This window comes from Podarcis filfolensis, assembly GCF_964270895.1.
Source record: "Podarcis filfolensis genome assembly, chromosome: 10".
NCBI classification, from domain to species: domain Eukaryota; kingdom Metazoa; phylum Chordata; class Lepidosauria; order Squamata; family Lacertidae; genus Podarcis; species Podarcis filfolensis.
The window spans coordinates 48,495,659-48,517,710 of NC_139612.1; the positions used below are offsets into that span (position 1 = coordinate 48,495,659).

A 22,052-nucleotide genomic window follows, 5' to 3' on the forward strand; every position below is an offset into this window, starting at 1 on the left:
CCTGTATTTCTGTTGCCAAGTGAAATTGACAACAGAAGTGTTTTATTTGAAAGAAAATGTTTTAATAGACCTTTCAGAGTAAGGATGGACAATCATCTATTCCTAGTATATACTGAATACTGAAAAAACAGAGGAAAACCATTTTGTAGCAAGGGAAGAGTTTTATTGTTCATACATTACCTCTCAAGCCAAGATAGGTTATTACTAGGGTAAAGTGGATAAACTATGTAACATCAGATGTTTTTAATAATTAGTTTGCAAGTGAAGCAGGTTCTTTTACATGATCTTTCTACCATTTTGCCACAGTTTCTACCCACACACCACCCATTCATGATACTTTTACTCCTCTCCTCAACTCCTTTTACCTGCAAGCTAGAAGAGGCCCAGCTGCAGGGAGCTCTGAACTTGGGTCATAGGAAGCTGTCCTAAATTGTGTCGGACCATCTTGTTTGATATTATCCACACTGAGTGGAAATTGCTCCTCAGGGTTTCAGACAGCCCTGTCTTGAGATCACAGGGATTGAACCTGGAACTCTGCAATTAAAACATGTTCTCTGCCACTGAGCTATGACACTTCCCAATCTTTCAAGGGAATGGACTGCAGCCTTGCTCCTTCTGGCTTCTGCTTGACAATGCTGTCTGACAAAGATGCTGTTACATATTGCAGGCTTCCCCTACTGTCCATCCTGTTAGAAGCCACCCCTGCAATGACTTAAGCTCATTTTTATGCTTTCATGAGAGCCATTGCCTTTGCTATGTCCAAAGTTGTCTTGAATGGGGAGGTGGGGGCATTAATCTAGTGCTTTGAGAACATATACTTTGTCCCCCTGTGCCTACTAGCCTTGAGTGAATGCAGAATAATTTATTTGCATAACAATTATTATTTTTTGAAAGAGAAAGTATTTGTGATAGGAACATTCATTAACTTCATATTCTCTTCCTTCCCCATCTTTGCTGCTCTCAGATACCTGTTCAGATTACTGGTTTCCACTCTGGGGAAAAGTTAAAGAGGAAACTGACATGTTTTGTTTTTGTTTTTTTCATTGCTAGGCACATTAGAGGCATATATTGATATTAGTATGCACACTGGTCACTATCTATTAGTGCTATTCAGAGTAAACATAGTGTAAGGACTTAAGGTCACCATGCTCATTAATTTCAGCGGGTCCATTCTGTGTAAGACTAATGTTAGATACAGCCCTTTCGTTTTTCAAAAACTGAATGCGGGAACTTCAAGAATGTGTTGGAAATCTTTTTATGAAATAAAGGACAACCCTCCAATATGCCATTTATTTGATTTTTTAAAAAAATAGTCAGTAGATGCTATTAGTATCCTGCATGCCCAGTTTCAGCTGTGGATGCCTTCCTCCCTCCCATTCATTCTGAGGAAATCCTGTCAAATTTGCCATGACTGTCTGGCCTTGGTAAGCCTACTGTGTTTTTAGATGTTTGGCCAGATCATGATGTGCCATGTCACTGATTTCTGTGAACTTGTTTCATATCCTTTTCCGCAGGAGTGTGCCTGTAGTTGGCTGTGTTATGTCACAAATCCCGCCTTGTCACCGTGGAACTCTTTTGCTGTTTAACTACAGTGGTGGTAGTGCAGATGCTGTGCATTCAGATACAAAAAACAAAGCAGCTCTCGATTTAATCCCATTATGTGATGTTGATCTCAGGACCACTGGACTCTTAGTTGGATTCTGGCTTTAATCCTGTAAAGATCAATCTTGCCCGTTGCGCTCTCTCTCTCCTGATTTTAAATCCCTCTTTAATCTTGTTAATTGCACCAAGCTGTTTTCCTCTTCACCAGCCTAACTGTGTTATGCCTTCACAGTGTTGTTTCTGACCTGCTTTTCCCTTTGTTCTCGTAGGAATAAGGAATATGGGTTTTATAGACGCTGGTTTAGTAGCACCCTAGTAGCACCCTAGTGACCAACTCACGTCACTCAGGTTTTGTATTAGATGATTTGGGTCATTGCAATTAACTACTGTACCAGAAGGTTGCTTAGTTCAGTTGATACCTTGAAAAGATGGGTTGATTGGTCACTTGGGTTGTTCCTCTGCCTGAAGAAGGCAATGAGCCTGGAATATTAGAGCTGTTTCATAAAGCAGTGTCTTGAAATAAGGTGCTTTTGGAATAAAATGATCTCAAGAAGAGACTATTACTTCATTGACTGATAGTTAAGAGTTCTCATAAAGATATTGGCAAAGCACATAGATCCCGGAATGACATACCTCAAAAGTTTGGCAGAATTTCAGTTCCTTAAATTGACGGAGGGGTGGGGGGTTGACACATGTTTTTTTGTTTAAAGGTAACCTTAAGAAGAGAATAGCAGAAGATGCACATTCAAACGCAGGGCCTTTTATTTTCCATTTTGTTCTGTCTTCCAGCCAGAAAAGCTTGAACTTCCTTTTATATTAATGCATGGGGCTGATTTTTCACTGTGACAGATGGCTCCTACCAGGCAAGACTTAACATATTCATTTTAGTATATTCCATAAAAAATGGTGACTGCAGCAATAATAAGTAAGCAAAGTTTTTGTGTGAGATCAAACAAAACATCTCTCATCTACTGTTTTTGGTAATTCAGTAGGAAGTGATAGATCAGTTCTTAAACCAATCAGTACTGAGACTCATATAGTTCCGCCAAATTAAGTTCCTCCATCTATCTGGACACAGACTATTTCATTTAAAATAGAATAAATCTGGCTTTCTATATTGCTACATGCTGGTGGTTGTAATCTCCTAGTACACAATTCTGCCTGCAATGTGTGTGAACAGAGAGCAATACTGTGTTCATTTTCATTTAAAGGGTACAATCTTTTTTGAGACTGTTAGACTTTGGGCGGGGGGATGAGGATTGCATCCTCATTTCCTTTCTTCCTAACCTTTAGGAACTGGAGTTTGGTGCTTTGGTTGGAGAAAGATTGTTGTCTGCATCAGCCTTGTGTGATCCCAGCAATTCTTGGGTTAAGGGAATTGCATTTGGGGCAACATAGTGAGTGCGTTTCAGTTCTTTTTGTGTTGCCAGTAGCAAGAAAGGGGGAAACTTTTGATTTCTAATCCGCTTTAGAGGAAGCTCCATATCAGGGCCGCACAGAAACATCCAGTCAAGCAGCTCCTTTATCATAAAGGGGATTTTAATTAAAACTGTTTTCGCATTATGAGCGGAATGAACGTCAGTGCCAGCTAGTCCTGTATTGGGCATTTATCTCCTTCAAACCACATTACCCATAATTGCTACATTAAATCAAAGTTGGAGAGATTAGAGGTCTGAATTGGGCAGGCAGCTGGTACCAGACTAGGGAGCTCCATACTGCTGAGTTGTTGATATGGGGTCTCCTCCTTCAGAGTATAGATGAAGAAATGACTGTGGCAGACTTCAGGTGAACCCAAGTCTCTTTTTGTAGGACGGACGATTGGGTCATAATCCAGAAAGTGTGACAAGCTACATGTCTGAAACATTCCAAACGACTGTCCTTCATCTTAATGTTTTTGTCTGACCTCATTGGGGCATAACAGACACAAGTTGGGGTCCTGGGGGTGGGATAAAGGTGAGAAAATTTTCTCTCCTCCGTAGTGCAGGGTTCGCTAAACATTTTGGGCCAGTGGTCACATTTGGAATTTTGAAACAGTGCCATGGGGAGCAGCCAGGACATGGCTGCTGTAAGGACATGCCATAACACAAAATGGCTGCCATCTCTAAATGAGCGGAATAGAGACAGAGGACTGCAAAACAAGTACAGGTATGTCCCCTCCATCAGTCACCCCATCAATGGATCTCTTTGCATCTCTCCTCTTCCAAATGGAAAGGAGGGTAGTTGTCCAGTCCTGGCATCATTGAAATGTGGGCATGTTTAATGGAGCAGCTTCAGTGTTGGAAGAGGCTGAGCATGTGCGAGCAGGAACTGAGCAGGAGGAGCAAACAGTGCCATGTTTATGTTTTAGGATATATTTTATGAGAACTTTTGCTGGTGCCAAAGTAGGTACAGGTGGGTATAGTATTGCTCACTATGCACTAGTGTTCAGCACTGGGGCTCAGGCAGTCATCCTCAAACCAACCACTGGAATACATGGAGTGTATACATTGGAGAAAATGCCTCCCTGCACTGTAGGTGAGTAGCATTGAAGCTGGCAGTGCACTAAGTAGGCTCTTTGAGCACCCTACTCCTCACTCTGAGAATGAGGTCCTCCTTCTTTGAGAGTGAGGAGTTGTGGTTGAAGTGACCATAGTGAGCATTTGCACTGGCAGTGAAAGATGTAAAATTTATTGAAGTTAACAGAGACTTCTACACAAGTGTTTGCCAGTGTTTCGACAATATACATTGGTGGCAGTACAGTCCACCTCAGCTACAATGCCTTGCTGTGAGAAAGTGCCCCTTCCTGAGGGTGCTGCATTAAGGGGCAAGGATGGTACATGGAAGTAGCAGAGGGAGTAGTAGCAGCAGCAGCAGCAACAACAAGGGAGCAGCAGGCAGTAGCAGGAGGAGGTAATAGGTGACAAGGATGCATGGAGGAAAAGGAGGGAGTGCAAGTGACAGCAACAGCCCACCTCAAGCAGTGCACTGTGTCACACTGACCTTGAATACTCTCAGCTATTAATATTGTAGGTCACAGTTGGGTCTGAGGCTGGTTTGGATTTCGAGCCAGAAATTTCCCATACTGCACACCCTTCAGTTACAGAAAAGGTCAATCTACTTAAATGGTCACCTGAGACCCTATTGCAGTCCAAATACACTACTCAGTTGCATGCATAATCCTTCCAATCCATTGACTTACATGCAACTGTTTCCCTCATTTTTTTCACTTTAAATAAGACCTTGCTACTCTCTGGTTGTTGCTTGGTGGGCATATTGCTGTCCAGTCACAGCTAAGCTAAAATCATGGCTTTCTCCTCTCTTTTCTATGGGCAATTCACTTTTACCTCTGGGGAAGAAAAGAAGGAGGAGGATTTAATAGAAGAAGGAAATTCCATCTCTAGACAATAAAGCTAGAATTTATTATCTCTATAGACCCAACAGCCACCAACATTATGTAAGATATTGAACCTCATAGGTTATTGCTAGGCCTTTTTGGGTTGTTTTTTTAATGCTTATCATTTATAAGCTTGTCTATCTCTGGGGAACCACTTGAGTGTGTAGAAACTGCTACCTCATTTTTTGGTGTTGCCAATTCATTTTCAAACATCCTATGTTCTCTATTAAAGGAACTGATTAACACTACCTGTTAAATGCACCCCCTGCATCCTGAGTTCAGGAAACTTGCTTTCCTATAAAGGTCACTTCTGGAATTGGAATGTTAGTTTGTGATTAAACCTCATTATCTGCTCATCCCCCTATTTTTTAAAATATAGTTTATTTCCTGCCATCTGCGTTGTCTTCTTCTGGCCTCCTGATAGACAGCAGAACATATTCCTTGGTCTGTGCTCTCTCCTGCCAAATCCTGCTCATTAATGCTTGTTTTTCTAGATATGAACTTCTGGAGAGGACTTAAATTTTGTATCCAGGAAGTACCTAGGTACTTCGAAACCTTTTGACTAGTTGTTGAGTAATAAGATGGATTTGTTCGTGCGTGCTTTGAGCATTTTGTCAAAATACTGAAATAAGAGCTGGGTTGTATGAACAACTGTTAGAACATTCAAGTAGGCGAAAGCTTAATTTTAACCCTTCCTCTGTCTTGGCTAGCTCAGTCTTCCTCAACTTGGCATTGGATACCAACTCCCATCAGCCCAGTGAATATTGCCAGGAGTCAAGGACAATGAAGGTTGTGGTTGAAAACATATATGTAGGGCACCAGGCTAGGGAGTGAGTGCCATTTTGCTAAATTGCCACTTTTTACTTTGGCAGAGTTTCACACTCATATGTCTTCTAGTTCTCAAGGTAATGTGTGTAAACTACTGTGGCCCAGTTAGCACATAATGCTAAGCCAAACCATGACTAAGCATCTACAGGCAAAAGGGGGCATTCAGAGAGAAAACAACAGCCAGTTTGCTCCTCCTCTGGCTTGCTGCCCAGAGCTAAGCTTAGGTTATGACCCAAACTGGTCATGTTGTTTCTCTATCTCCGAGGAAGTCACAAGCTGTAGGCAAAGTTTGTTACTGGATTATTGCTTTAAGTAGATTTCTTTTTTTTTGGGGGGGGGAGGGGAAACCATGAGCCCAGGTTCAAATGTAATGCTAAGCCAAACCATGGCTTAGCTCTGGGGTGGTGCAAAGTGGCCATACTTGCTCATTCATGCTTAGCCATGGTTTGGTTTAGCATAAGATGTGAATTGGCCCTATGTATAGCTAAGTTGCTCTTTCAATTTTTCTGTTTTATGTATTGCTATTTGTATTTTATTTCTGTTACAAGCTACTTAGGATTACATTTTGTAGGAAAAATGGAGCATATTTTAAAAATAGAAATAAAACATAATATTAGTAAATCAACTTGCACACTGCAAGCAATAGACTATTGTTCCTGTCTTCTACAGAAAGTACTCCCTCCTCAAATCTTTTACAAATTTATCTGTTGTTCTTTTAAAATTATATAAGCTATGGTGCATCATCACATTTTGTAGTAGTGAATGCCATAAGATTGTTTTGCCGTTTCTGGAGAAATACTTCCTTTTGTCTGTTTTCAGTTTCATTGGATGAGCATTAATTTTGGGAACATAAGTACTTAGGAAGTTGACTTACACCAAATCAGACCAGTGGTCTGTCTAGTTCAGTACTATCTACATTGACTTGTAGTGACTCTCCATGGTTTCCACCATGATGCAAAGATAACTTTCCAGGTTAATCATTACCAGTTTAGATTCATGATCAGACATAAATGAAATTAGTAGTGTGTGTGTGTGTGTGTGTGTGTGTGTGTGTGTGTATGTATGTAAAGAGAGAGAGAGAACATGAATATCCTGCAATACTTTACATATTATTTCCCATTTATCCAATTTGAGATACATTGCAAGTCCCACTTTCCAAATACAATGCACTCCCAGGAAATCATTCATTAGGAAAGCGTTCACATAACGAGCTGACGATTTCCATTATTTCCTAAGGGAACATTTCTAATTCGTGGTTTGTCTTCTCTCCCTCCCTCCTTCCATGGTTTCTGCCAGAAACTGCAGCAGCCAATCAGCAAAAGACAAAGGAAAATAAGATTTGTCCTATTTCTCCTGGTCCCTGATTTCTCCAGGCTGTCAGTAATTTGTGGAAGGGATTCCAAGCACATACCAGAACTTTAGGCTTTTTAGAAAGCCATGGATTTTTTTGTGGTTTGAAAAGTGATGGGGAAATGCATTGAGTAGTGTGGAAGACTTCAAAGGTTTTGAGTCTCACAGGCAATATATCAATGGAAATTATTTATGACAACTTGCAAAGATTACTCATGTGATAGCTGGTATGTGTTACTGACAAGAAATGGATTTATGTGTGATGGTTCTGAATGAAGAACTCATTGTTGCTATAATGGGTTGTATCCAACTAAGTTCTACTCATAGAGTAAAAGACACCCCTGACCATTAGGTCCAGTTACGGACGACTCTGGGGTTGCAGCGCTCATCTCGCTCTATAGGCCAAGGGAGCTGGTGTTTGTCTGCAGACAGCTTCCGGGTCATGTGGCCAGCATGACTGAGCTGCTTCTGGCGAACCAGAGCAGCTCACAGAAATGCCGTTTACCTTCTTGCCAGAGCGGTACCTATTTATCTACTTTCACGTGCTTTTGAACTGCTAGGTGGGCAGGAGCTGGGACCGAACAACGGGAGCTCACCCCGTTGCGGGGATTTGAACCGCCGGCCTTCTGATCAGCAAGCCCTAGGCTCTGTGGTTTAGACCACAATGTCACCCTCATAGAGTAGACTCACTGATATTAATGAACCTGTGGTGGTGATGTCAATTAATTTGAATGGGTCTACTCTAAGTATGACTAACATTGGATACAACCCATTGTTTCCAATCCAAGCTGAATATTGAAGCTTCATGAAAACAGTTCCATACTTTTTTTTAATGGCATGGTTGCTTTATATTTCGGCAAATCAAGCATATGTTGGAATACTGCTGTTGCTGTCAATTTTCTGATGAGAGAAACAGTGCTGAAAGAATTGAAAGCAAAATCCGTTGAACAATAGTTGCAGAATAGTATGCTCATAGCAAGAGTTCAGGGAGCAAGGGTGGTACTGAGAGCTTGTCCTTCGTTTTTCTTCGGCTTTCCATTTGCCATCAAAGAGTTCAATAAGCCCCCAGATTTTGGGAAACTGGGCACACAGGCTGTTTAAACAGTAGAGTACGCAAAAAAATGTCAAACCATGGGAATTGGGTTGTGTTTTTTTTTTGCTTCTTTTAAAGAGCACAGTAAAAAAAAAAAAGTATATTGCTTCTGTTGTTGAAGGTATAATTTCCACACCTCGCTATTCCCTTTAGGCTACTTTCAGCCTTCTAAGAATTACTCGCTGATCTCAGGTTACAAGTGACACACATGGCATGCATGGTTCGAAAAGCAACTTCTGAACCTGCTGGTCTTTGTCAGATTAATTTAGCATCTGTCCATGTCTGTTAGAGCTCCAGCATCCTCTTGTAGGAATGTGTGGATTTGGAATGGTACAAGGAAGTTTTCTAAAATGGGAAGAGCAGCTGGCTTTTCCAGACCTAGCCCCCTTTCTCACCATCTCCCATCCCCTATGCTGACAGTCAGCATTAATCCTCCTAAGTTTGACTGGAACAGCTGAGAGCATGCATCCTGCATAGCTCAAGGCCTCTCGGTGGATTCAGATTGCTTTCTTTCCTCCTCTCTCCCTTTCTCACTTCAGTTCTGATTCAAGCAGCTGTCTCTGTCTGGGTTAAATGCAGAGAGAGAAGTGTTAAATGATACGATCATATATTTGGTTATGTTAAAAAAAACCAACCCCACAAAAAACTTCATTGCAGATATCAGTGTAGCCTCTCTCTTTTCCCTCCCTTTGCATCCTCAAAAAAAAAGGGGGGGGGGATTTGCTATGCTAATCCCAGCACCTGTCTCTGCCTGGGACAGTAAAAAAAGCAAAAGCAAAAAGGTCTGGGGGTGGAGGGTAACACAGCCTCGTATACTTTTTTGCTGTCCCAGATTGTGTTCCCTCTGACGCACCTAGTGCCCGGAACATATATCTCTTTGGCTCCTATGTGCTTGCATGCTTGCTTTCTTCCTCTTCGCCCATTACTGCATTCCGTTCTTCCTGATTGTCATTCTGTGCTTCTGGGAACTGCAGGAGAATTGTTCGTCTTCAGTTTAGGATTCCTAAGTTACGAGGTTCCGTTCGTTTATGTGCGCCTTGGTTTAGCTGTGCTGGATCTCAAGGGGAGGGGGAGGCAGAAAGGCTGATCTGAAGCCATTCGGGCAATTCATGTATATTTTCAGCTGAGCTAGTATCAACCTGCGTATAGACCCAGAGGCCTGAGCCAAGTATTGCACAGCACTGCCAGGGACCTGTGCTCAAGACTGCAGGAGGGGAGACGCAGACTGAGAGTTCCCGTTTCTTTGTCTGCCTGGTATACAGCTGGAGAAGCCTTTGGCTATGTATGGTGTATATTGCATGGATTACCAATACCCCGTTGTTCAGGTAAGTAGAGAAAAGATCACAACTGAATGTTGTTCATGTTTCCAGTTGTACATTGTTAGCTCCCTGCATTGCTTTGAGAGGAGGCTGATATTTTTCCAGGCTCAGCTGTTTTGGTTTATCCAGATACACTTTTTCAAAAGTACTGCATTTACCTTTTGCTGAAGTTGGCATCTGAGTTGAAAGCTTGAGGATCAGAGTCTTATGGGAGAAATTTACATTTTACGGAGGAGGTTGTTCCTGATATAAATTCCAAGGATATATATGTGCATTTTTAAGGAGTGAGAAATTATTAACATTAAAATCCACCATATGGCATTCTTGAGATTTTCTTATTGGTTGATGAGTGCTGCATCACTAAGGAGCATGTGACTTGAAGATACCTCCTTTCTAGCTCCAACAACCAGAAGAGTGATATTTCTATCTCAAACTCATTCCTAGTGAGCTGATGTGCTATAACTATTCTGATTCACCTTATCCCTCACTACAAAAGTCCAGTGTTAATGTCCTGATAAAAACAAAGTGAAAGGTATTTGTTCTTGTAAGTGTTTCAGACATTTTTAAGAGCAAGAACAATAATAAGAATGGGAATGTTTGATAACATTCTCATTATTTTTAATAACTTTTTTTCCCCTTTTGGCAATCCTAAGGCTTAGTCAAGGTTCTGGTATCCTAAGCCTCTTTGTATGTTGAACAGACATCATTTTTAGAAATTTCCTGCTCATATAGCAAGTCTGAGAATGACAGCTTTTTGTATTAATAGGAATGACCATTCATTTTGCTCCATATTATTTCGAATAAGTATTATAGTAGCTGATTCTAAGGTGGCTACTATATGAACTGCCTTTAGTTACCTGGCATGTTTCTTTCTGGGGATTTTTCTTCTTTTTCAATGCCACATGTGACATGCTGGTTTTATTACAGTCGTTACTGTTAAGGCTCCAATTCTCTACACAGTTACTTGAGAACAAATCCCATTCAACTCATTGGGATTTACTTATGAGTAGATATGACTGGGACCACAATGTAATTTTTTGTTCATCAGAATTGTCACTGGTCCACAGTAAGGTATTGATTCCTGTGATAACAGTTTTATCTCAATTTAATGTGTAATCATTGTGAAGAACTGGGCCAGAAGAACTATATATTTGTACCACGGGAGAGGTTCTAAAGTAATCAGTTGGTATTTCATACCCAGTAAATAGAGAATAATTTTTGCAATCTGATTATATCTGAGAAGACCAGGCAATCACCTATTATGTCATTGTGTTTCTGTTTTTATATTTCCCACAGAAGTCAATATCTGAAGTCTGTCTTGTATATTTTGATAGTTATTGGTAGCAGTTACACACACTTGAACAGTGGTGATAAAATTTACGCTTCATGCTTTAAAGGGACGTGTTTTTAACCATTTCAGTGATTATGTTATCTCTGCATTCCTTCTATTTGAAACTTTTAGTGCATTGGATTTTCCATATTTTAGTTCTTTCTTTTACTGATCTTGAAGCTGTCTGGAATGATTAATCACTGGTGTATGGAGGAGTGAAGTTTTGAACAACCTTCACCATTGTGTAAATAATTGGGTGATCAGTTAATCTTGAAGCATTTTTAAAGTTTAATACCAGATTTTTGCATATTTAAATAATAATTCTGACATGTTCCCATCATCAGTTAGATCTCTGTTTTCTGCTGCTCAAAATATACCATCTGCCTAGACCCAGAATCCACATCCTTCATAGTATTTCTGTTGTGATTGCATTTATTCTTAGAATGCAGAATTGTGTGTTTCTGTTTAGGAGTCATGGAGTACTTCTATTCAGAATGACAAAGTGCTTGATGAGCTCTTGGGCTACAGCTTGGAATAGAAAGAATTCATACAGAAGCATATGGAAGACTTCTGGTAGACATTATCTGTAATAATACGACCGACATGCAGAAATATGAGCTATAAGCCTGTGTCTTTGTTCAGAAGATAAATTAGTATATTGGATCTTGTTAGACTACTATGCGCTTAAGGTCATGTGATTCTACATTAAATGTATCTCTTGGTTGTCAACATTTATTCTAATAAATGTGCTTTGTGTACTGTATTCCTAAATACAGATTGGAGATTTGTTCCCTCTCTGTTTGAGCCAGTACAGAAATGTAGATAATTTACATTAAAATGTAAATCTTATCCTATCCCTGTGAAACCCTTCATGAATATGGTTAAGAGAATGGGTTGATTACCCAAAGCAGTTAAAAATAGAGAGCATTTCCTTCAGCACTCCAGATATAATACTAAATGCTGAAAGTATCCAATTTAAGGTTTGGTCTGCTTGCCTGTGAAGGGACGCGGGTGGCGCTGTGGGTTAAATCACAGAGCCTAGGACTTGCTGATCAGAAGGTCGGCGGTTTGAATCCCCGCGACGGGGTGAGCTCCCGTTGCTCGGTCCCTGCTCCTGCCAACCTAGCAGTTCGAAAGCACGTCAAAGTGCAAGTAGATAAATAGGTACCGCTCCGGCGGGAAGGTAAACAGCGTTTCCGTGCGCTGCTCTGGTTCACCAGAAGTGGCTTAGTCATGCTGGCCACATGACCCGGAAGCTGTACGCCGGCTCCCTCGGCCAATAAAGCAAGATGAGTGCTGCAACCCCAGAGTCGGTCACGACTGGACCTAATGGTCAGGGGTCCCTTTACCTTTACCTGCTTGCCTGTATTAAATACACTGTTTTTCAGACTTTTTTTGATGACCCATCACATAGTCACCACTGTTGCACACAAGTAAATACCTGAAATGCAGTCTGAGAAAGCCTGCAAATATAAAAAAGATGGTTAGCTCATTGGTATGAACAAGTCTTGCAGGCCTTCGCATTAGCAGGCCTAAGGAGGTTGGTGGGGAGAGAGAGGAGAACGTTCAAACACAAAGATTGCTTGAATGTGCCAGCAATATGTCCTCCACTTTTCTTAAGAGGCATATAAAAATATCCTCCCAACATTCTAGCTGCTATGCTACGAAGGATCTTGCCTTGCATTATGCATAAATCAGCTGGGTTCATATGTTAAAGACGGGGAATCAGTAATCAGTTATTAGTTCATGTATTTATTTTCTTACATTTATATCCCACCTTTCAAATGGAGTAAGGTTACCAGACGTCCCCGTTTCCCAGGGACAGTCCCTGGAATTACAAATCAGCCCCCTGACAAAATCCATCTATTTAGTAGGAAGTTGAAAAGTTGCCCCCGGATTCATTGAAAAAAATATGGCAACCTTCTTATGGAGCCCCATATGGCATACATGTGCAGTGGTACCTCGGGTTACATACGCTTCAGGTTACATACGCTTCAGGTTACAGACTCCGCTAACCCAGAAATAGTGCTTCAGGTTAAGAACTTTGCTTCAGGATAAGAACAGAAATCGTGCTCCGGCGGCGCGGCAGCAGCAGGAGGCCCCGTTAGCTAAAGTGGTGCTTCAGGTTAAGAACAGTTTCAGGTTAAGAACGGGCCTCCGGAACGAATTAAGTACTTAATCTGAGGTACCACTGTAGTTCCAAGGTGATCACCCACCAAATACTAACCAGACCCAAATCTACTTAGGTTGAACAAGGTGTTGCCCTCGTGTGCTTTCAGACTATACCCTGAGACCAGTGGATACCTGTCCAAGCTAGGTGTGGAGTATCTGTTCTGCTGGTAGTGCAGAGCTCTGAAGTGCATGTGGTGTGATGTGATGAGGTAACACTCCCTTCCTATGAAAAGAAAGCTGTACATAACATTATTGGCACTACCTGAATTTGTTCTAACTTACTAGCAGAAACATACTTGGAGCTGCACTAAAAGGCTAAGATTACCCCCTTTCAATCTACTGATTATTTTTTATTAATAAGACTTCTGCACTGCCCTTATCATTCATGGCCCCAGAGCAGCTCACAATAAGAAAATAAAACCAAAGGAATAAAAGCAATAACAATAAAAAGCAGTGGATAACAATTGCCATGGGCAATTGTTCAAGAGCTTTGGATGGCTTTGGGGCCTTTTGTCGGGTTCTTCTTCTTCTTCGTTATTTTCTATTCTCCCAGTAGAATTTGTAGATTGGATATAAGAACTGTGTTCAAGAGTAGTGGCTGATTATGGATTGGATATCTTTTAGGAAAGCTGTATTGCTGAGAAGTGCCTTTGAAGAAGGTCTTGAAAAAAACACATTGGGCATTTCCTGTGTCGTGAGGAAAGTTTACTGTTTTAGAAATGATACAAATGTGCATTACCCCTTTACCTTCAATGTTTTTATTTCTTGTGTTTAGTGCTCCCCCATTTTTGCCTTTGGCTGTTTGTTAGTAGACAGTAGATTTAAGAGGGATTGGCATTAGGTTAAAAGTTTGGAATATGATTATATTTTTGTTATCTGCACTTGAAATTACTGTCCTCATGCTGATGGACTTCACTGACACATTTTGGGGAGTTCTCAGTTATGCTGCATCAATGCAGGTGAGTCTGATGCTATGGGTTTTGTAACTCAGACTGTAGGGAAAATATTAATGGAGGGCCTTTTCATCAGAAATGAAAACATAATTTTTTTAATGTCCCCAGAGAGAGAAGGATCAAATGACTTTATCTCAAATGACCTTAATAAATGGATTTCTTTGATTCTAAGCACAGGAGGAAAATCAACATGTTAAGGTTAATATTATTCCACATGTTGTAAACAATGTAGACTGCGATTCCACAAACCCACATGTTGGTTTGGGAGAAATAAATCTATGCTGTCGCTATCCTAGTCTACCTGAAGGCCAAGCAAGAGGTTCAGAGTTGCCCTTAAAATTGCAGTTTATGATGAAAGTGGGGTGATTTAGCCTTGTTATAACTGTAATAGACCCACATGCTTTGCATGAAGGAAGGGCTTGGGAATGCAGACACAATAACTTCCTTGAGCTTACCTAAGCTAAGGACACCCCACCTCTGCAATGATGAATTCTCAGGATGAACCTATCTGGGATCAGGTCATTTCTATATTGGTACACAAGGATTTGTTTGGGATATCAAAAATTGGTTAAGAAACTGCCAAATTTAATCAAATTGGAGTTTGTATTGCGACCAGTTGGGGAAATTTCCCATCTCCTTACAAGATGTACTACAGGCAGCTAAGAAACATGGATTAATGTAGCCTTTAGTTCTCCATATACTTAGCTTGCATTCCATTATTCTTTCTGCTTGCAGAACATGAAATCTTGGCACTTACACATTACTTTTATGGTGACAGTTGTTCTCCAATGATAGAAATTTAAAACCTCTCTCTTCCCGCCCCCAATTGTAGACTAATGAGTCACAGATATCTAGGCCTTGCCATTCATTACTAAAAAGAATTACCTGTACTGTAGTCAGAGACATACTTGTGCTATTTTTGACAGGTTTAAATTTTGTACAGAAGCCGATACATTAAACATAAGTACTCCATCTTCCTTCTCTTCCTTTCCCCTCTGTGGGTGGGCAATGTTGTAATATGGGGGTGGAGATGGTGAAGATAACAGATGGTTGTAACTTTTGTAAAGCATTGTTAATCACAGTCAAATAGGGAAAAAACAGCCTTTCTTGAAGACCCAGATATGATGTTAATTCCATATTCTGTTGTTCCATCCAAGTGGCTACTTTTGAGGGAAACACATGGCTTTTAATTAGCCAAATCTATGTATTGGAGAGACATTGAAACAATAAATTAAGTCAGTATAGCCTAATAGTGTGTAATAGACTGAGCTAGGAATCAGTCCCTGGCTCATCCCTCACTTCTGCCATAAACTTGGTAAGTAGCATTAGGCAAGCTGGAGATAGAAGAGACCTGGTGTCAGTGGGTGACATCTTTGGGCTGTTGGCCCTGCTGGAAATCCTGTTTTGGGTCCTCTTTTCTCTCATTCTTCTGATGAGCATCAGGTGGCAGTCATTGCAGTTGCCCACCATGCTGAATAATGCTGTGTTGCATCATGGAGAATTAGTGTTGGTTCCCCATTGCTCATTGGAAGAAGCAGTGCTTGTTAAGCCTGCCTACCTATCCCCTATCTGGTGTGAACCAAGTGAGCTACCAGAGGGAAGGCCATTGACATTATCCTGTTCTCTGGTTGTTATGGGGACACTCTTGCTTCTAAGGACTATCCCTTTTCTCTTCCAATTCCTGGGTGTGAGACTCAGAGAGGGATGTGGAGGCTGTTGCTTCATGGGCAGAGGGATGTTGAGCTGGAAAGGAGGAGAGTGGAGAAGTAGAGAAGAAAGATGAGGCTGAGAGAAGGAGGGTGGCTGTGGAAGGGAAAGCCCTTTGGGGGGAACTGTGACAACACACGGTGACAGGATTTCAGAGAAAGAGAGAAGGGTGCCCACCCACCGCAGGCTCTACCATGGCATGACCAGCAAGTGACCCCCAACAGACTTACAGCCAATTGAATGTGACCCTCCAAAGAAGAAGTTTCCCATCCCTGGTCTAAGGAACAGATCTATCCCAAAGGGAGTGTTAGCTGCATGGCAGATACTAGGGCAGTGAAATTGGTGGTCTTGCTCTTTTTGTCGTTGTACATTGGACAAGAAATTTTTTTATTAAAGGATTGGTAGGAAAGGGGAGTGGCTTTGAAGATGTGAACATAGAAAGAGTGAGTGTGAAAGCTGAGTTGCCTTAGTTCAACATACTGGTGTGTCTTTTTAAAGGTGTGAGGGAGCAAAGCAATTAACAGGATGCTATGCCCTTGGATATTTTTGGTGCTCAGTTGATGGCCTTTACCACTCAACCCCCCACCCACCACAAACCCTGCATCTTGTGAGTGTCTTTTCCCAAGCTTGAGTATAAAAATTGCTTCTACCTTGCTTGTTTTTTACTTGTGAATTATCTAGCATAGTGCTAAAAGCTACTATAGATTTATATACTTTGACAGAATAAGCACACACGTCAAGGCTGCCTGTTCAGATGCAGGCTTTTCTTTAGGATACATGCTATTCATCTTTTGAGCAGATGAAGGCAGAGTTGTGATGTGTAGGGTTTTTCCCCCACAAGAAACAATTATTTATAGAGACAATCTGAATTTTACCCCCGAGTGTGAATCACATCACCTTTGTAGAATTGACTCTGTGGTTCTTTCCCCGTAAATTTGTTGTTGTTTAGTCGTTTAGTCGTGTCTGACTCTTCGTGACCCCATGGACCAGAGCACGCCAGGGCCTAAATATTGTGTTTTACCAACTGGTCCCGTGCAGCAGGTTTCATGCTAGTATTTTTGCCACAGTTATCTGTAACTCCATAACTTTCAGACTAGATTAAAATTCATGGTGTTACCTTTTAATAATGCACTTTCATTGGAGTTGAGTCTGAGTATGTTTGCTCGTTAGGCAGAGCTGAAAATAGAATAAATCTCAGAGAGCACTGCTGTTGATGGAACTTGCACAGCACTATCCATTCACACCACCATGAGAGGCATCTCTTCAGTGAAGGTGTTGTAGAACGTTTTGATTTCATGAAGCGTGTGCTTGTCTTCTTCCGCCACTACGTACTGGTTTCCCTCCAAAATGGCCTCGGCCGATCCTGTGGATGTAGTTCTCACAGGGTCATTAAAACAAAAAGAGATTGTGAAGAGCTCCAAAAGGACCTCTTCAGGCTGAGAGGTGGATGGGAAGTAATATAGCAGAGGCAAATGCAGTTCAATGCAAACAAGTGCAATATTATGCATTTTGGGACGCACAAAAAATTAATCTTAATTTCACATGGGGTTTGAACTGGTGGTGTTAAGACCCTGGGGTTGTAGCAGATACCTCAGTGAAGATGTCAACTACCGTGGTGTGTGGTAGCTCTGAAAAAGGCCAATTCCATGCTTGGGATCATTAGGAAAGAAACTGAAAATAAAACTGCTGATATAATTCTATTATAAAAAATATATCGTTCAACTGCTTTTGGAATACTGTGTGTAATTCTGGTCACCTCACTTCAAAAAGGATATCGTAGAATTGGAAAAGTTTAAGAAGAGGGCAACCAAAATTATTCCCCTATGAGGAAAGGTTGCACCATTCGGGACTTTTTAGTGCAGAGAAAAGGCGAGCAAGAGTTGACACAATAGGAGTTTATAAAAAGAGAAAGAGGAGAGAGAAAACTTATTCTCCTTCTCTTATAACACTGCAACATATATGGCCGTCATTGGAATGTTGGAAGTGTCAGGGCAGATACAACGAAGTAGTTCATACAGTGCATGGTTAACCTATGAAACATGTGGAGGCAGCAGTGGCCACCAGCTTGGATGGCTTTAAAAGAGGATTAGACAAATTCATGGAGGAGAAGGTTATCAATGGCTACTAGCTATGCTCTGCCTTCATGGTCGGAGACGGTAATGTTTCTGAATACCAGTTTCTGGGAACTGCAGGAGGGGAGAGGGCTCTTGTGTTCACTTCCTGCTTGCAGGTTTCCCACTGATGTTGGCCACTGTGGGAACAGGATGCTGGACTAGATGGGGGCAGGGTGGGGCAGAAAAAAAACATGAACAGAGCAGAATGGCTTCCTAACTGCTCAGCTGCAGCAGCAGCCATGCTGCAAGCACACACATTATGGGGCATTTGTCTCTCCACCCCTGTCCCCCCCCCAATACCTAATCATAAATTGCAGGAGCAAGTAAAAAGAATGCAGGAGGAGCCATGTGGAGGAGCCAGCTTGTGGTTTACATGCTGAATGCCCCTGATTTGAATCCAGGGCCCATCTACAAACTACAACAGGAGGGAATTGTGCCCGCCACCATCCATATATTCAGGCACACCTCAGCTGGTCAGCAGGACTGTTTCATGGACCGATAGCCTGATCACTGCATGAGCCAACTAGCACTTTTGGCCCTTTCCCCCTGACCTTAGTATTTCTCCTCTGGTGGTGAAGCTGATCTTGTGTCCTGCTGCCTTGCTACACTTGGCGTTCACTTCTACTGCCTCTTGCTTGCCTGGGTGGAGGATAGAAGGGGCAAAGTGTAGAAACCAGCCCACTGTACAAAAGGTATAATTTGCATTTCTTTGTTCCATCTACTTTTCCTTTGGCCCCACCTATTGGTGGCATATGGTCCCTGGAAAGTTGTGGTCCTTCAGGATGAAAAATGTTCCCCACCCCTGGACTAACTAGACAGTGCTCTCATCCAAGGAAGGAGCATAAATGTAAAATGGTAGTATGTACAGCATTTCTGTTGGTTGCATTTGCCACTATTTGGAGCTGATTTCTAGCATCTGTAATGCCTTTTCCTACTTCTTTCTGCTGGTATTACAATATGTGGTTGCTCTGCATGTCATTATTCCATAGTTGTAGGAAATGGTGGTAGTGTGGTGCAGGCTGAGGTTTTGATACTGTACATTAAACTAGGCGGAAAGCAGATATATGAGGGGTGTGTGTGTGTGTGTGCGCACACCGCACAAAAAAGAGTATTTTTCTGCTTCCTCTACTGAAAAAACGGTGTTTGGATGAGAGTCCCACAGATTGCATATGCATCAGCTTTGTTTTTTAAAATAAATTTTCATTACTTTTGCCCTGTTTGAGCTCCAGTGTTCATAATATGAGCTGCTTTTTTAAAAATAAAATTAATAAAAAACTTTTTTGAAAAAAAGAATCAGGATTCCCTCTGGGGATGTGCGCATATATCAAGTTACTAGGGTAACTGTAATTCTGGATCTAATACATAATCAGACATGCTGTATTTTTTTCCATGGAGCCAAATAAACACAAAAGAGCACGAGAATACAAATTATTATTTATAAAATTTCTATACCGCACTTCATCCAAAGATCACAGGGTGGTGTACAACATAAAAACACAAAAAAACCTGTGGTGGGATGCTGTATTTGTATATTTACAATTCTGATTTAATATATTTTTTTAATTGAATGCTACCAACCGAGCTCTAACAGTGTGGTGGCATATAAATGTAAGCAAAGAAAGCAGAAGCCACAGTCAGGCATCTTCTTGGGGGAGCCCTGTAGCCATGTTCATTTCAGCATCAAAAACTATATTGGATAAACCAAAACCACACCAAGCAAAACCATATTTTCCGGGGCGTTTGCTTCCTTTCAGATTTAAGCGCGCGCTCTCTCTCTCTCTCCCACATTGGCAGTTCTCTTTCTCTGTTTATTAATATCACTGGGCTGGAAGAAGCTCTGCCTTGAGAGAAGAGAAAAAAGCAGCAAAGCCAACCGCCCTAATGGGCGCCGAGTTCAGTTAGGGTTTCATCTAGGACGACATTGCCCGTGTCCAAGGTGCGCGGAGGTGACATTGCAGGTATTCCTTTTGTGTAGAAGAGAGTTCCGCCCGCCATGTGCAAGCGCGCCCGGGCAGCTGGAAGGGCTTGGAGCTCTTTTGTTACCCGGAGCTGTGCTGTCTACGCCTCCGTGAGTGGATCGAGGCTCTGGCGCCCGCCCGCGCTTCCACCGCGGCCCGAGTAATCCTATACCCGTAGGCGCGCAGAGCTCGGAAAGAGGATGCCAGCAGTATCCCAGAGGCCCCTCTGCTTGACTCCGAACTGGCTCTGCAAGCGTCCAGGCGGGGACGGGGGACGGGGAGGAGGAGGAGGCGGGCCTTGGCTCTGATTAATTACCTTAGGCATTCGGGGGAGGGACTTCCAGCCGCCATCTGGCTGAGATATGGGAGGGAGCTGCGGAGAGGGCGGGCGGGGGAGAGACAGCCAGAGAGGAAGAGAAAAGAAAGGAAGAAACACGAGAGAAGAAAGGGAGGAAAACCAGGATCAAGGGGAACCCCCCGCTCCCTCTGGGTCGCCATTCGGAGACGGGGCGCAAAGCAAATAGGCAAAGGGTTCTGCCACAGCCCCACCTGGCGGAAGGGTCTTTCTTTCCCCTTTCTCCAACACCTCCCTCCCCCCGTTTTGGTTTATGGAGAAAAAGAAAATGGTCACTCAGGTAAGGCTGCGTTTCTGTGGTGCTGCTGCCTGCGCCGCGGCCCCTGCCATCCCCGCACAACTCCGAGCACGGGGAAACGGGAGTGTCTTGCAGCGGCTTCGCCTCCTGCAGGGGGGGAAAGAGCAAAAAAAATAAAATAAAAAATGGTGCCTTCTTATAACGTTCGCTCTAAGCTGCGGGAAGATTGCCGTACATGGGAGAGAGGGAGAGAGAGAGAGTGTGTGTATGTATGTATGTGTGCGCGCAGCCATCCCTGTTCATTCTGCTCCATAGCAAATTCCTGTTTCCTGTGCTGTGCAGCTGCAGCTCAGGAAAGACCCTGTGGGGATTTGTCTACCTCTTTGTCTTGGCTTGGAGGGGGAGGGGGGGAGAGGGACTGCAGAGGTACGGAGGGCTTTGCTACCAAATTGCAATGGCACGAGGGGCTTCCTTCTCCCTGGGGTCCTGGTGCAGTTTGCATGAGGCTACTAGAGGATTGGATTCTGAGTTTCTTTTCAGAATGAATCGCTTCCATGCTGGCATGCGTTCCTTTCTTGAATCAATAATATTAGGTTTGGGGTATTTTTTTGTTTGTTTATTTATTCATTTGTTCATTCTTGCTCTTAGCAGCTTAGGTTTCCTCCGGGAACCAACTAATGATATGTAGCAGTATGTAGTGGCCATAGTGCGATATGATCCTTGAGGTTCATTCTGTTTTACTCATCAAATCTACCTTCTCTTAACACCCCACCCCCTGCATAGCAGCGGTGCAGTGGGGGGCATACGCAGGTCTTCTTGCAGGTTTGGCTGAGCCTGCATTTTAATGACTTCTCTGGGACAAACAAAGGTAAACACCCCCCCACCCCAACCATTTCCCCAGGTGTCTTGTCTAAGCTGAATGCTCTCCAAGCTGTGAGGTATGTTTCAGCTAGGCATAGACACAGGAAGGCAGCTGCCTGTAATTTCCCAAGGAAACAGCGTTGGCACTGAAGGCAGGTGAGGATTTCTCAGGGAATTTGCCCAGTGTTGAAGAGCAGTCATTTTTCCTGCTCAGCAGGGGATGTTATCTGATGCTGCTTGTCATTTAGAGCCTTGGCGAGTGGGAAGGAGGTGTTTTTTGTTTTTAAAGAAAGCATGGAAATCTCCCAAGTTGACATAGAAAGGTAGTATAGGAATTAAGAGAATTCAACAAAGGGGGGGGGGCAGTAAACAGAGGAGGTCAGGAAGCAACATCATTAGAGCCAGACTTCTTTACTGTTTGCAGTTATATAATGCCCTGCAGTGCCATGCAGAGATGGGTACCTTTGGGGGGGATATTCCCAAGGCAATTTTTTTTAGTAAACTTTTAATCATACAAATTTGATACATTCTTTGGGATCTTGCATCATTTGACATGTAACTTTTGTAACATCACACATATATGCATCACTGTTATTTAAAATTAAATCTCTGTTAAGCTTTGATGAGATCATGCATGACCGACTTCAGGGAGCACTGTATTCCAGATGACTGGCAGACTTGCATTGATTTTAGTGGTTCAAAGGCCGGAATATCTAGCCATTCATGGGCCCATTGCAGCTCTTCCTCTTTACTACAGACTCTCATTACTGTATTTATAATCTTTTTAAAAAATCCAGGA

At 42.3% G+C, this 22,052-nt stretch overlaps 1 protein-coding gene across 32 annotated transcripts in view; it reads left to right on the forward strand.

Annotated features, from left to right (window-relative positions):
- Nucleotides 1-22,052, forward strand: part of RBFOX2 (RNA binding fox-1 homolog 2) — a 175,270-nt gene that overhangs the window by 57,691 nt on the left and 95,527 nt on the right. For 6 of the 32 annotated variants that reach the window (XM_083574040.1, XM_083574039.1, XM_083574045.1 and 3 more), the window contains exon 1: nucleotides 13,831-20,434. The exons of 23 other annotated variants lie outside the window; for them this stretch is intronic. In XM_083574040.1, coding sequence (XP_083430166.1) covers nucleotides 20,408-20,434 — 27 coding nt within the window. In that variant the 5' untranslated portion in view covers nucleotides 13,831-20,407. Of the gene's footprint in view, nucleotides 1-9,086; nucleotides 9,572-13,830; nucleotides 20,435-22,052 lie in introns of those variants that run through there. 3 more of the 32 variants (XM_083574047.1, XM_083574038.1, XM_083574041.1) reach the window with 3 other exon arrangements.